The 14,401-nt window shown below is 49.6% G+C and overlaps 1 protein-coding gene across 1 annotated transcript; it reads right to left on the bottom strand.

Moving 5' to 3' along the window:
• Positions 1 to 807: 807 nt before the first annotated feature.
• Positions 808 to 13,795, bottom strand: ITFG2 (integrin alpha FG-GAP repeat containing 2). The gene is made up of 12 exons (XM_011967158.1): positions 13,562 to 13,795; positions 8,502 to 8,597; positions 7,872 to 7,913; positions 7,545 to 7,716; positions 5,600 to 5,739; positions 4,980 to 5,128; positions 4,492 to 4,589; positions 4,244 to 4,297; positions 4,047 to 4,147; positions 2,838 to 2,955; positions 1,866 to 2,039; positions 808 to 1,789 (listed from the first exon to the last, which is right to left on the bottom strand). The coding sequence occupies exons 1-12, from the start codon at positions 13,655 to 13,657 to the stop codon at positions 1,686 to 1,688; spliced, it is 1,344 nt and encodes a 447-aa protein (XP_011822548.1). The 5' UTR covers positions 13,658 to 13,795; the 3' UTR covers positions 808 to 1,685.
• Positions 13,796 to 14,401: the final 606 nt, after the last annotated feature.

Here is a 14,401-nt window from a genome sequence, read left to right as displayed (position 1 = left end):
TTTGGGAGGCCGAGGCGCGCGAATCACAAGGTCAGGAGGTCGAGACCACAGTGAAACCCCGTCTCTACTAAAAATACAAAAAATTAGCCGGGCGCAGTGGCAGTCCCCTGTAATCCCAGCTACTCAGGAGGCTGAGGCAGCAGAATGGCGTGAGGTGGAGCTTGCAGTGAGCCCAGATCGCAGCCTGGGCAACAGCGCGAGACTCCGTCTCAAAAAAAAAAAAAAAAAAAAAAGAGAAGAACCGGGATGCGAGGAGCTGCTGCCTGTGACACCTGGCCTGACCTTTCCCGGCTGCCTCCCCTGCCCTCAGAAGGAAAGGAGAGGGGCTCACTTATCACGTGTGCCATAGTACCTGGTCTCAAAATCCTAAAAGCTTTCCTCTCCCTCACTGCCTTGCTCCACAAGGTCCGCTTTCCTGGGTCCTGTGCTGTGCCTTTCCTTGTCTGCCTCCTGCTGCTTCTGTAACTGCAGACCCCAGGCCCAGTGACAAGCCCTCGGTTCAGCTGCTCCTCCATTGGAATAAACTCGTTTCTCTATGTCAATGATCTTCTCTGGTCTTCCTCCCTGCCTGTCAAGAGCTGAATGATAACTCTGCCCGCTGTCCCTTACAGAAAGGAAATGGGAATGTGGGCCCTCGCCCAGGCTGCCCCACCTGACTAGGGTCAGTATAATTGAGAGCAATCTGAAAGCAATGGCTTTCCAACTCCTCTGACCACAGCAGGAATACATTTCACATGGCACTCAGTACACACGCGCACATATGACTGTAACAAAACAATACTTACCCACACTGCGAGCAATGTACTCTGCTGTTTTCTATTTTACTTTATTCTATTCTACCTATTCTAAAAATGCTGGCCATAATCCACCAAAGGACTGCAACCACAGTTTGAAAAACACCGACTTAGAGCACTGAGAATCAAGAACAGACGGCACATAAATGACCCAAGATATAATTCTGATTGTGGTCTGGATCATAAACCTGCATCACACTTTAAATGACTATTGTCTTAGAGACAATAAGCTTTTTTATGGGGGAATGGGTGGGTGGAAAAATGGGAGCAGGGCTTCGGAAGCTCACTAATACCTGAACAATATGGCAACACGAGAAAGCACTGACCCAGCTGCTTTGGTAAATGGAGGAAAATCATCTCAGGGTTGCTAGGAACATGGGTGAGACCAGACTGTAGAAAGATCCCTCAAAACAAAACAGTTTGCCATTCCTTTAACAATTACCAACGTCAAGAACTTGGAATTATGCCATGGAAGACAGAGCTTAAGACGGGGGGGAGCCCTTACCTCCACTGCCCCCCTGGGCCTAAAGCCTGGTTTCCTTATGGGTGTTGGGGCCACACAAACAAGTCTCTGTTTTCAACACAGTCAAAGTGGGAAGTGGGACATGTCCCAGATGATCTGGAACAAGGCCAGGGTCCTAGGACCCTGCTGGCGTGATGGATGAGGTCCACAAGGAAATGGGCAGAGGGTCAACTTGTCTCTTCTTTCACCAAAAAGACTGCAAGGTCTATAGTTCATGGTCACCCTAGCGCTGCTGCCATCTTTCATGTCCAGAGTCAAATCCTGCATTTCTGTAACGCATATTCCCTATCCTGCCAATATCACAGATACCTTTAGGGGGTAGGGTGGGGGTTCGGAAGAATCCTTCACCAGCTCTGAGGCAAGTACGGCTAGGTGGGATCCTGGAGGCTTGAGGAAGCACACTGTGGTGGCTGGTCTGGATGGTAGAGCGTTTGGTGAAGCAGGGCACGAGTCACAGGGAGGTCGTCAGGATCTGAGAGCCAAGAAGGGGTGGGTGAGAGGCTGTGGGTCTCCTGGGCACCTGGGCCACTGGCTTTTCTGGGACTCACCCACACCCAGCTCCTGCAGCAGGCTGTGGTACTCCGGCTTGGTTTCCAGCAGTTTCAGCAGATTGGTAGACTCCATCCGCTCCAGCTGCACCTCCCAGTACACATAGATCTTCTGGTTGAAAGTGACATATACGAGGCAGGGGCTGTTACGGCCCTCTTTGCAGGCATACAGGCCTGGAAGATGTGGGCAGGGAGACAAAGGTCAGGAAGTTTCAGTGCTGGTGGTGGGGGGCAGACAGCAACACACAGACCTTCGAGTCAGCACTTCCTACCCTCCACTGATGTCCGGAAAAAAAGGAAAGGTTCTCTATTTGTTTTCTGTTAGGAACTCAGTAAAACAGATAAGATGGGAAAAGACCTGGCTCACTTCAGATGTAGAAAAACCATAGCAACAAAACCCAGGCAGAACAGAATCCAAAAAGGTGCTATTTGTTGATTTTCCCATCTTAGTGATACCCCTGGAGTGATGAGGGACGGCCTCGCTCGCCCAAGGGCGAGACTAGCAGAACACGATCAGAAAGTGAGGCTTCTCTTCGGTGCCAATCCCTCCTTCCAAAGGCATCCCCCAGTCACCCAGAGAGTGAGTGCTGCCTCCCAAGGCCCCTGACTTGGAGCTAATGAAAATGTTCTAGGAGACCTTTCTCCACAGAGCCCTGGCATGCTCAGGTGGAAAAGAACTTCCTGATGTCTTCACACATCCCAGACCGACGACAGAAACTCATGCCATTCTTTAAAATATTCCGGGGTGGAGATGCTGCTGTCTTTCATTTCTTATTTAAGATTGTCAAGATGGCAATGTAGTGACCACCCCTCACCCCCAAACAAAAGAGCTGAAGAACTCATTGGTGAATGAAGACTTCCATCAGGGGATACGGCAGAAAGGGAAGTGAGGGGCAAACACTTCCCTGGCATATCTAACACGCCTGTCTAACTTAAGTGTGGTCAGAAAGGGGCCATGAGGGCGGGGGTCACCTGCACAGAAGGCACGGATGTTTTCATCCACTTGGAAGCGGACAACGGTGCGGTTGTGGTCAATGATGTATGTCTGTCCATCCCAGGCGCATGCAACTACCTCCTCATGCCCGTTGCCCTGAAAAAGGCCAGAGACAAGGAACATAAAGGAGCTGCGGACTGGACTCTGGATGACAAACAGCCAGCTGGGGAGGAATTTCACCCATGGGCTGGGCAGTAAACGGGACTGTCAAATGAGCTGTCACATAATGCTCACAGCCACCGTAGGAAGTAGGCAATTCTATACTGAGGAAACCTCAGCTTGTAGAAATAGAGTCACTTACCCAAGGCCACTCAGCTAGGAGGCAGCAGAATCAGGACTCAAACCCAGGTCTGCCTCTTCTCCTAAACCAACAAGCATGCCTGACGACAACATAAAGTGTAGCCCCTGCCTGCTGATTCAGGGGCCATAGTGACATTAAATAGAGATTTATATATGGACAAGAAAAACCTACAAAATATGCCTCTGGAGTTGGGACGAATAACATACTTCCAGGCTCTTACAGTAACTTTTCTTTAGGGCTACTACTTCTGCTGAAGTTATGGAAATGACAGACTTCTAACAGCACGGTATAGCGTTAAATACGGTAGAGTAAGAGGAAACAAACTCACTGCAGATGGATTTAGACCTATCTAAAGAGACTTAAGGCCGGGCACAGTGGCTTACGCCTGTGATTCCAACACTTTGGGAGGCCAAGACGAGAGGATTGCTTGAGCCCAGGAGTTTGAAACCATATATGGTGAGATCTCATCTTTACAAAAAGTTTAGGAAAATTAGCCAAGTGTGGGGGCACACGCCTGTAGTCCCAGCTTCTCAGGAGGTTGAGGTGACAGGATGGCTTCAGACAAAGGTTGCAGTGAACCAAGATCATGCCACTGCACTCCAGACTAGGTGATAGAGGGAAATCCTGTCTCAAAAAAAAAAAAAAAAAAAAAAAAAAAAAGACAGAGACTAAAGATAAAGGTTGGGAGTTCCCTGGGATGTGAGAATAGCCTGATTATTCCAAATCTCATCTCTCCAAAAAAAAAAAAAAAAAAAAAAAAAAAGACAGAGACTAAAGATAAAGGTTGGGAGTTCCCTGGGATGTGAGAATAGCCTGATTATTCCAAATCTCATCTCTCCATGTGGAAAACGCAAGAATGTTCTGCTCTTCCAGGTTTTCCACTCACGGTGACATCCAGTTTCTCCAGGGCAAAGAGCTGGTGATCCACCTGCACTGACCACAGCAGCTTGTCTGCTTCTTCCATTTCTTCCATGAGCTTCAGTGTCCCTGCCGGGGGGAGAGGCAGGCTGAGCGCGGGTGGGATAGGCCCCGAGCAGACCCTACAGGCATACAGCCCCCACACCCCATCCCAGCATTGCTCACCATCCAGGGTGCACAGGGCAAAGAGGCCAGAGCCACTACTCTCAGTGCCGTGGCCTGTGGGTAGGACAGGAGGACCAGAGGAAGAAAACGTCAAGGGCAGGGCAAGGTCAGAGCCTACGGGGAGAGGGGTATTCTGCAGCAGCAGGGAAAGGACAGGGCTCGAAATGAGGGGCAAGCTATGGATCTCCACTCTCCCAGAACTGATGGCTGCCCCTCATCTCCCTCCCTCACCCCCACCGCACTTTCACCTTGTTTGATGTTGCCAATTAGGTGAGTGGAGACATTCTTGTTGTGGATACGGCCAGATGTCTGGTGCAGCACCACATCTCGGGTAGCTGGGGTCTCCCTGTACACGGGAGGGTGGAAGGATCAAGCGAGAGACCAAGTGAGCTGAGTTCTCCAGCCCTTTGTAACCCATATCCCTGCAAGAGCTTCTGGGATTTGAATCAGCTTAGAAACCTGCCACTGACCCTCTCTGACCCATGTGGCAAAGAGAAGAGACAGGGATGGCGCTGCCAGGTTGGAATCTCAGGACCTCTTTCAGGTGCCACAGAGTTAGAGCCCAGGATTCCCTTGGTCCTAACGTAATCTTCCCCAGTGGGGCAAAGGTGCTCGGGCTGGGACCTAGATGAGGCAGCTCTGCCAACTGCAGACCCATTTGACTACCACGTGCCATCTGGGAGCCCATCCTGCTTCCATGCACCCCCACACCATCCACAGGCCTGTACCCCCTTACCTACTGCCATCTGTGGGCCCTTCGGAGGCAGGAGGGGACCCAGTGTCCTTTTTCCAGGTACACAGTAGAATTGCATAAGCACAGCCTGGCTGAGACACCATGAGTTCAGGAACACCCAGTGGCCCCAGAGTCACTGAGAGGCTGTCCACCTGCGCCAGGGAATGGGATTAAAGGGAGACGGAGACAGAAGGAAGTGGGACCCTGCAGAGAATGGCAGGGGTGGGAGCGGGGCAGGGGTCCTGGGAACAGCCCTCTGGGCTTCAAGGGTAGCAGCAGGGGAAGGATTTCGAGTTTCCAGGGCTCCTGCCTGGCACCGTCCTCTCCACACAGACCACATGCTTTCCCCTGTGCATGACCCAGCTGGGGTCTAGGTCCTGATGCGGCCCACTCCACACCTACCTTCACAGTCCTCATTCTTAGCCCAACATGCCTTTCTCTTCGCCTGTTACTAGCAATTTCCCCTAAGCCCCTGATTCGAAATGGTCTTTGGATCTCTCTTGACAAGGTGACTTCACTTCTCCCCATCCTGGCCCTGTCCCATGACTGCTCTCCCACTGCCTCCTCCAGGAGCCCTTCTTCCCAGCTCCCCGGGGCCTTGCTCGCCAGAGTCAGCTGCTTACCTGACCCTCCAGCATCCATTTCTTGAGGGACACCAGCTGCCCTGTCAGATGTTCGGGACCCTCACCTAGCTCCTCCCAGCGGAAAGCTCGCACCACACGGTCTGTGTAGCCCACCACCAGCTCACAACACCCATCTCCATCTGTGGGCATGAAAGACAAGATGGGTTTTGGAGTCCCACGAGCAGCTCCGGCTCCTCTGCTAACAGCAGCACCTTCTAGCCAGTGTGGCTGCATGCCCGATCTGCAGTGCTGCTCACTTCACACTCAGTCGGCTCCCGCCCCTGTCTGCGTTTGCGGCATCTTGCCCGTCCATTTGGTCCATCTGTTCCGCAGCTCCTATCCGCTCTCTGCCTTCATACTACTCAAACATGCAACTCAAGTGTCCCAATTCATCCCATGTATCTCCCACCACCTACAAGCCGCCTATCTGTATGGCTCCCTTGCTTGCCGCTTTTTTTTTTTTTTTTTAACCAAATGTTACTTTCTCAGTGAGGACTTAGCCCTAACAACTCCATTTAAAATTGCTACCTCTACCTCGACACTCTAGCACTTTCTGTGAATTATTTTCTCCACTGCACTTACTATTTTTTTTTTTGAGACAGAGTCTCTGTCACCCAGGCTGGAGCGCAGTGGCACAATCTTGGCTCACTGCAACCTCTACCTACTGGGTTCAAGCAATTCTCCTGCCTCGGCCTCTAGAGTAGCTGGGATTACAGGCATATGCCACCACGCTCAGCTAATTTTTTTTTTTTTTTTTTGAGACGGAGTCTCACTCTGTCACCTAGGCTGGAGTGCAGTGGCGCGATCTCGGCTCACTGCAAGCTCTGCCTCCTGGGTTCATACCATTCTCCTGCCTCAGCCTCCTGAGTAGCTGGGACTACAGGTGCCCGCCACCACATCAGGCTAATTTTTTTTTTTTTTTTTTTGGTATTTTTAGTAGAGATGGGGTTTCACTGTGTTAGCCAGGATGGTCTTGGTCTCCTGACCTCGTGATCCGGCCACCTCAGCCTCCCAAACTGCTGGGATTACAGGCGTGAGCCTCCGCACCCAGCCTAATTTTTGTATTTTTATTGGAGATGGGGTTTCACCATGTTTGCCAGGCTGGTCTCGAACGCCTGAGCTTAAGGGACCTGCCTGCCTCAGCCTCTCAGAGTGCTGGGATTCCAGGCGTGAGCCACATGGTCGGCTGCACTTACTATCTTCTTCTTTTTTGGAGATGGAGTCTGTCGCCCAGGCTAGAGTGCAGTGGCATGATCCTGGGTCACTGCCACCTCCACCTCCCAGATTCAAGTGATTCCCCTGCCTCGGCCTGCTGAGTAGCTGGGATAACAGGTGCCTGCCACCAGGCCTGGCTAGTTTTTGCATTTTTAGTAGAGATAGAGTTTCACCGTGTTGGCCAGGCTGGTCTCAAACTCCTGAACTCAAGTGATCCACCCGCCTTGGCCTCCCAAAGTGCTGGGATTATAGGGCTAAACCATCGCATCCAGCCATGCACTTACTACCTTCTAATATACCACTTAATTATCTTACAAAATGTATAGTGTTTCTTTTCTTTTCCTTTCTTTTTTAAAGAGAGACAGGGTCCCACGCTAGAGTGCAGTGGTAAGATCACAGCTCACTACAGCCTGGAACTCCTGTCCTCAAGTGATCCTCTGACCTCAGCCTCCCAAAGCGTTGGTATTACAGGCAAGAGCCAGCACACCTGGCCTATATTGTTTCTTTTCTGTCTCTTCATAGTAACGCCCAGGAGGACAGCAATTTTGGTCTATTTATTCACTACGGCTATTCCAGTGCCTTGAGCGATGCCTGGCTTATCACGGGAGCTCAGTACATAACCAATGCATAAATGAATACGGATTCTCCCTCTCACCCCAATCCCTTGGGGTCTGCTCTAGTACCCACTGACTCCTACTCTCCTGGCTGCCTGAAAGGTAGGCATGCCCACCGATGTCACTGATCAGCATGACCTTGGTGTTGGCTGGGATGTGCTGCTTGAAGACTGGACGCTGCTCCTCTCCCATTAGTGTCTCGTGGTGCCCAGAAGCGTCCAACACCTTGGCAGGTGTCAGGTCAAACAAATGAAACCAGCCTTCAGCACTCACTGCCACCAACAGGTTCTAGGACAAACAGAGGTATAGGAGAGACGGACTGGGGAGGGAGTTTCGGAAACAAGCCCGATAATCAGGTCACAGAGGTCAGAGCTGAAGCCTTCAACCTTCAGCTGATTTCCGCTGTGAGCCAGGAATCAAGAAAGGTCCCCTGTAGTTCTTACCTTTCCTTTATTACATACATCTCCAACCCCAACGCAAGTCAGCTGTAAGAGAGAAAGGGAGGCTCAGGGAGACGCCAAGGGAGACCAGTACTCCCTGATCTCTGTGAAGCAAGGAGCGGGTAGGTTTTCTAATCACCATCATTCACTGAAAACTTGTGCCATAGGAACTATGGTGATAATCTTTATTAACTGAGTTACTGTGCTGCAGGTTTGGTTTACACAGACAGCAACATGAAGACCTGAGGTGGTTAAGACAATCTGAACTTAAAATAAAATAGGAACCCTATATTTAATCGAGCTAGGCGATCATATTTCTAGACTTATTCTAATTATTGCCCCCATTTTTGACTATACTTTAAGATTAGACCATCTTAGGCAACTTCCATAAAGTGTCAAGGAGTACTCCGCTACACAAAAACACCCCAGCCCATGTATGCGTGTGTGAGGACAGGTGCGAGCACTGGCTGGGGGCTGCCCTCCCTGAATCAAATTGGCTGCAAGTCAGTGGCTGGGCCCAGTAGCTGGGGAGTCAGGACACATGGGTGAGCACCTGTGTGGGAATCATCCTAGGCTGTCCCTGGACAGAAGGGATCCCTTCCCCGCTCCAGGCCCAGGGAAGTGAATACTGACCATTCCCTGGCAGGAACAGGTGAGCCATGGCCGACTGTCATCATTTTTATACACAGACACCTTCCCGCTGGTATCTCCCACTACCAGTTCATTTAACTTCAAATGGAGAGAGAAGAAAGCGTTAGGATGGGACTCTGCTGAACCACTTCAGCAGACTTCTCTACTTAGCCTAACCAAGGGAAATCACAAGACCTCAACTTGCCTCTTCCTCAACTTTATTAAAAGTCTGGCCAGGTGCAACAACTCACACTTGTAATCCCACTGCTTTGGGCGGTGGAGGTGGGTGGATCACTTCAGGCCAAGAGTTAGAGACCAGCCTGGGCAACATGGCAAGATCCCATTCCTACAAAAAATTTAAAAATCTGCCAGGTGAGGCCAGGTGCGGTGGCTCACGCCTGTAATCCCAGCACTTTGGGAGGCGGAGGCGGGTGGATTGGTTGAGCTCAGGAATTCGAGACCAGCCTGGCCAACATGGTGAAACCTTGTTTCTACAAAAAATATAAAAATTACCCAAGCATGGTGGTGCATGCCTGTGGTCCCAACTACTCGGGAGGCCAAGGCAGGAGAATTGCTTGAGTCTAGGAGGTAGAGGTTGCAGTGAGTGAGCCAAGATTGCACCACTGCACTCTAGCCTGGGTGACAGAGTGAGACCCTACCTCTCAAAAAAAAAAAAAAAAAAAAATTAGCCAGGTGTGGTGGTGCACACCTGTAGTTCCGGCTACTCAGGAGGCTGAGGAAGGAGGATCACTTGAGCTCAGGAGGCTGAAGCTGCAGTGAGCCATGATCGTGCCATTGTACTCCAGCCTGGGTGACAGAACAAGACCTTGTCTCAAAAAACATAACAAAACAATCTTTTGGGGCCAACACAGCCATAGTTTCCCAGTTCTTTATTTCCATTTAGGGGTGTGTGTGTTGGGGGTAGGAGAAGTTACAGAAATTGAGGCTACACACAGTTTATGGCCCACCCCAGAAAAGTATGCCACCTGAATAGCTCTAGGCTACACATGCCTGACTTCGGCTCTTTGCATTTGCCCATTACAAATGGGACATGTTTTGAAAACAGCCCAAGATGGTGGAGTTTTGGAGAATCTAACTTCGGACCTCATATTTAATCAAGGGCCAAATAAAAAGACAATGTGAACTCTTGGGGCCCTCCCTCCTCTAGCAAGGCCTTTTGATCTTGAGGTGTATGTGGGAACCACACAGGATGGTGGGGCCTAAGTGGGTAGAGCCTGAAGGGGCTGCTCCCTACTCTGGGCCTCCAGTGCCCTCAAGTGATGGCTAAGCTCTAGGGAAGGGAGGTCCCTGCATGGAGCCTCTCCACCATTTGTATCTGGGTAGCTGCCCTTTACAGGGGCTCAAGATGTTAACCAAGTGGCTTCAAACTCCACTTCTGCAAATTGCTTTATGATCTTCTCTTGGAGGTACAGCCAACATCCCCTTCCTGTCCCCAGAATACACTGAACTAATACTATACTCTCAAGAAATTTAGTTCTGAAGGCAACAGAGATAACAGGTGAACAGTAAGGAAAAGTTAGAAACGAATTGGAATTTATTTGAATCTTTGATTTCTGGCTGGGCGTGGTAGACCACGCCTGTAATCCCAGCTACTTTGGGAGGCCACGGCAGGAGAATCGCTTGAACCTGGGAGGCACAGGTTGCAGTGAACCTCTGCACTCCACTGCACTCCAGCCTGGGATAAGAGTGAAACTCCGTCTCAAAAAAAAAAACAACTTTGATTTCTTTTTAAATTCTTATAATTGTTATGGGAGTTTCTGGTGAGAATATCAGATCACAGGAGCATAAAACTAGCTTTTTAAAAAATCAAACTTTCTATTACTTGATATTTCTTTTCTTTCTGTTTTTTTGTTGTTTGTTTGAGACGGTCTTACTGTTGCCCAGGCTGGAGTACAGTAGTGTGATCATGGCTCACTGCATCACACTGCAGCCTCAGCTTCCTAGGCTCAAGTAATCCTCCCACCCCAGCCTCCAGAGTAGCCGAGACTACAGGCACGCACCACCACATCTGGCTAATTTTTTCACTTTTTTGTAAAGACGGGGTCTCACTGTGTTGCTCAGGCTGGTCTTGAACTCCTAGACTCAAATGATCCTTCCATCTCAGCCTCCCAAAGTGTTGGGATTACAGGCGTGAGCCATCACGCCCAGCCAGTGCCTACACTGTTCTAAGGGTTGAGAATACAGCAGTGGAAAAAACAGATTAAAACATTCCTATTCTTATGGAGCTTACAGTAATGGAGCTTACAACTCAGGTGAAAAAAATGATAGTATATCTAATATTGTAGAAGTGAATAATAGTGTAATTCATTTAGATAAACACAATTTCAAAAAAGGTGGTGCTATAAAGCTATGAAAAAAAGGGAATGCTTTTAAACAAAGAAGGCAATCAGATAAAATGGAAAATAATGTATATCTGAAGGTGCTTTGATAATTTACTGTTTAAAAATGTGGCCTGGTGAGGTTGCTTACACCTGTAATTCCAGCACTTTGGGACACCGAGGCCAGTGTACTGCTTGAAGCCAGAGGTTTGAGACCAGCCTGGTTAACACAGTGAGACCTCATCTCTATAACACATTAAAAAAATCAGCCAGACATGGTGGCAGGCACCTGTAGTCCCAGCTACGCAGGAGGCTGGGGCAGGCAGTAGGATCATTTGAGCCCAGGAGTTTAAGGCTGCAATGAGCTATGATTGCACCACTGCCCTCCAGCCTGGACAACAGAGTGAGACCCTGTCTCTGTAAAAAACAAAAAAATTAAAAAATTCCTCCTCTGATTTTCTCATAAAATTGGACAGCTTGGCAGTTCATGAAGAAACATGAAAGCCCAGAAAACACAATACAAATTTATGAGAATAACTCTTTCCTCCCCAGAGGGGGTAGAGTCAAAAGAGGCCTCATAAAATACCTTCTCCATCACAGCACTAGGGGGCGGTGGGAAATAAGCACAGGACAGTGAAGGAAGTGTGAAGCAGGGAGGCCCAGTAGGAAGACAGGGCAGAGGGTAGAAGGGGGCAATCCAGTGCTTTGCATTAGAAATATGAAATACATGTCTGCAAAAAAAAAAAAAAAAAGAGCATCAGACACTATTCCCTTTAATGCTCCACTGGAGAATCCCCTACGTATTTCAGTCAATGCATCTCATTACATTTTATTATCCGGTGACTATTACACAACTTGATTATGAGCTATCTGAGGACTGAAATTCTCTCGTTCATTTTTGAATTCCCAGAATGTAGCAGAGTCCTTGGTGCATAATGAGCAGCTCAATAAAGATTTGCAGAAAAACAGAATAAAATGCTCACAACAACACGAACACTTAAGAGACCACCAAACTGTGTGCCAGGCATTGTTTTACCTGCTTGACCTGTGGTAATTTATTTAAAAAATGAGAAGAAGGGCTGGGTATGGTGGCTCACGCCTGTAGTCCTAGCACTTTGGGAGGCCGAGGTGGGCTGATCACGAGGTCAGGAGTTCAACACCAGTCTGGCCAACATGGTGAAACCCCATCTCTACCAAAAACACAAAAAGTAGTCGGGCGTGGTGGCGGGCGCCTGTAATTCCAGCTACTTGGGAGGCTGAGGCAGGAGAGTCGCTTGAGCCCGGGAGGCAGAGGTTGCAGTGAGCCGAGATCAAGCCACTGCACTCCATTGCACTCTAGCCTGGGGGACAGGGTGAGACTCCGTCTCAAAAATAAATAAATAAATAAATAAATAAATAAAGAGGAACGACTGCTGAGGAGAGAAAAGGTAGGTGGAGATTGTTTCTGTAATTCAACCACGGTGTAGCACAAGTTGCCAGGCACGCGCATCTACCATGAAGCAGGCACTGAAGAAACCGGACGTTATTAACACTGGGTTGTGGCAGTGATTGTTACCCTGGCGGGAGAGCAAAGCAGGGAAATACCCCAATCTAGTCCAGCCGAGTGGGCCAAGTCTAATAGCAGCAGACTTTGAGTTTAATGCCTATATTAAGCACAGACGGTGTGCTTAACTCTGTGAGGGTAGGAGGAGGTTCAGAGAAGTCTTCGAAGGGGCGGAGCCACAGGGAGCGCGGCATTGTTATTTCCACTTCACGGCTTTGAAAGGTGATTTTTTTTTTTTCAGACGAAGTCTTGCACTGTGGCCCAGGCTGGAGTGTGGCCCAGGCTGGAGTGCAGTGGGCGCGATCTTGGCTCACCACAAACTCCGCCTCCTGGGTGTAAGCGATTCTCGTGCCTCACCCTCCCAAGTAGCTGGGATCTGAGGCGCGCACGACCACACTCGGCTAATTTCCGTATTTTTAGTAGAGACGGGGTTTCACCACGTTGGCCAAGCTGGTCTCGAACTCCTGACCTCAGGTGATCCGCCCGCCTCGGCCTCCCAAAGTGGTGGGATTACAGGAGTGAGCCACTGCGTCCAGCCAAGGTAAGTGATTTGAGAGGTGACGCCACTGCAGGAGGCTTAACTCAGAAACAGTGATCCAGATAACTTGGCCACCAGAGTTTACCAGGCTCCTCCAGTGAACACTTGACTCAATCAGGCCGAGGGATCAACTATCTATCCCACTTAAAAAATACTCCCAGGGGCCGGGCGCGGTGGCTCACGCTTCTAATCCTAGCACTTTGGGAGGCCGAGGAGGGATCAGCTGAGGTCAGGAGTTCGCGACCAGCCTGGCCAACATGGTGCAGCCCCGTTTCTACTAAAAATACAAAAATTAGCTGGGCGTGGTGGCGGGCTCCTGTAATCCCAGCTATTCAAGAGGCTAAGGCAGGAGAATCGCTTGAACCCGGGAGGTGGAGGTTGGAGTGACCCGAGATCGCGCCACTGCACACCAGCCTGGGTGACAGAGGGAGCCTCTGTCTCAAAAACAAACAAACAAACAAACAAACAAACGAACAAAACCAACCGCGAACACTGAAGCTATCAATAAAGTTTTTCTCTTTAGCGCTCCATACTAGCCACAGCGCGCATGCTCACGCTCACGTGGCACGCTCGGGCGGCCTGTCCCACTTCCCTTGCGCCGTCCCCGCACAGATCCAGGCTCTTGCAGCGCGCATGCACCTACCGTATCGTTATCAACGTCTCCAAGGCAGATAGCGTGCGGGAAGAGGCTCCCGCTGAACTCCAGCGCCACGCGCTGCACGTAGCTAACCGATCTCATGGCACCTCCAAGTGCAGAGGGAGCGGGGAGCCCCAATAAATGGTCCCTGAACCCCCGTCGCGACAGCCGCCAGAGCGGAAGGCCACCTAAAGCAGCAAGTTACGTCACTGCCTGAGCCTCCAATCGCTGCCTTCCTCCTTTAACCTCAGAGAGGAGGCGGGTCTTCCGGGCTTGGAGGCGGGCTTACCACCTCTGATGTGAGTGACAGGCCCACGGGCCACTCCTGTTCTCCACAGGGCTGCAGCCCATGGGTAAACCAACCCTGACGTGGCCGATCTGTTCCCTTGGCAACAGGGCTCTCAAGGGCTTGACCTAGTAACCTTGACCTTTTTCCTTTGTTTCCCTGGCAATGAAAATTCCTAGCCATCAGACCATTCCTGAGAATCTTACTAATCTTCGTAATAACTGGTAATTGCATGGTTTTGAAAAGTGTTTTTTAAAAGCTAGCTACCCATTAAGAGTGAAAACAATGTAGTGAGTTGCAATCAGCATATAAAAAATTAAATACAATAGAATATATCAAGTGACTCCCAAGTAGTAAGATAAGTATAGTTTTTGTGAAACCCTTGTTTCAATTGTATACACAATTATATGTGTATACTGGCTTATAATGTAAAAAAAATATTTTTTTTTTTGTTTTTTTTTACAGTGTATGTGTTTTCTGGTCCATAGTTTAAAAGCCACCTGCTGCAAAGCACATTTCACATATTTCACATAATTAGTTCAGCCACTAGGTGAGCTTGT

This window comes from Mandrillus leucophaeus, unplaced genomic scaffold (assembly GCF_000951045.1).
Source record: "Mandrillus leucophaeus isolate KB7577 unplaced genomic scaffold, Mleu.le_1.0 Scaffold79, whole genome shotgun sequence".
NCBI classification, from domain to species: Eukaryota; Metazoa; Chordata; class Mammalia; order Primates; family Cercopithecidae; genus Mandrillus; species Mandrillus leucophaeus.
The sequence above is the reverse complement of the archived record's forward strand: the minus strand, read 5'-3'. Positions and strand labels throughout refer to the sequence as shown.

Bases quoted from the DNA above. Each gene is read 5' to 3' on its own strand.
- ITFG2 (XM_011967158.1), bottom strand. From the start codon at position 13,657: ATGAGATCGGTTAGCTACGTGCAGCGCGTGGCGCTGGAGTTCAGCGGG. The intron at 5,740-7,544 runs GTGGGCATGCCT...TCATGCCCACAG, and splicing joins CATGCTGATCAGTGACATCG to ATGGAGATGGGTGTTGTGAG. The intron at 1,790-1,865 runs GTGAGTCCCAGA...CTTGGCTCTCAG, and splicing joins GCTGCAGGAGCTGGGTGTGG to ATCCTGACGACCTCCCTGTG.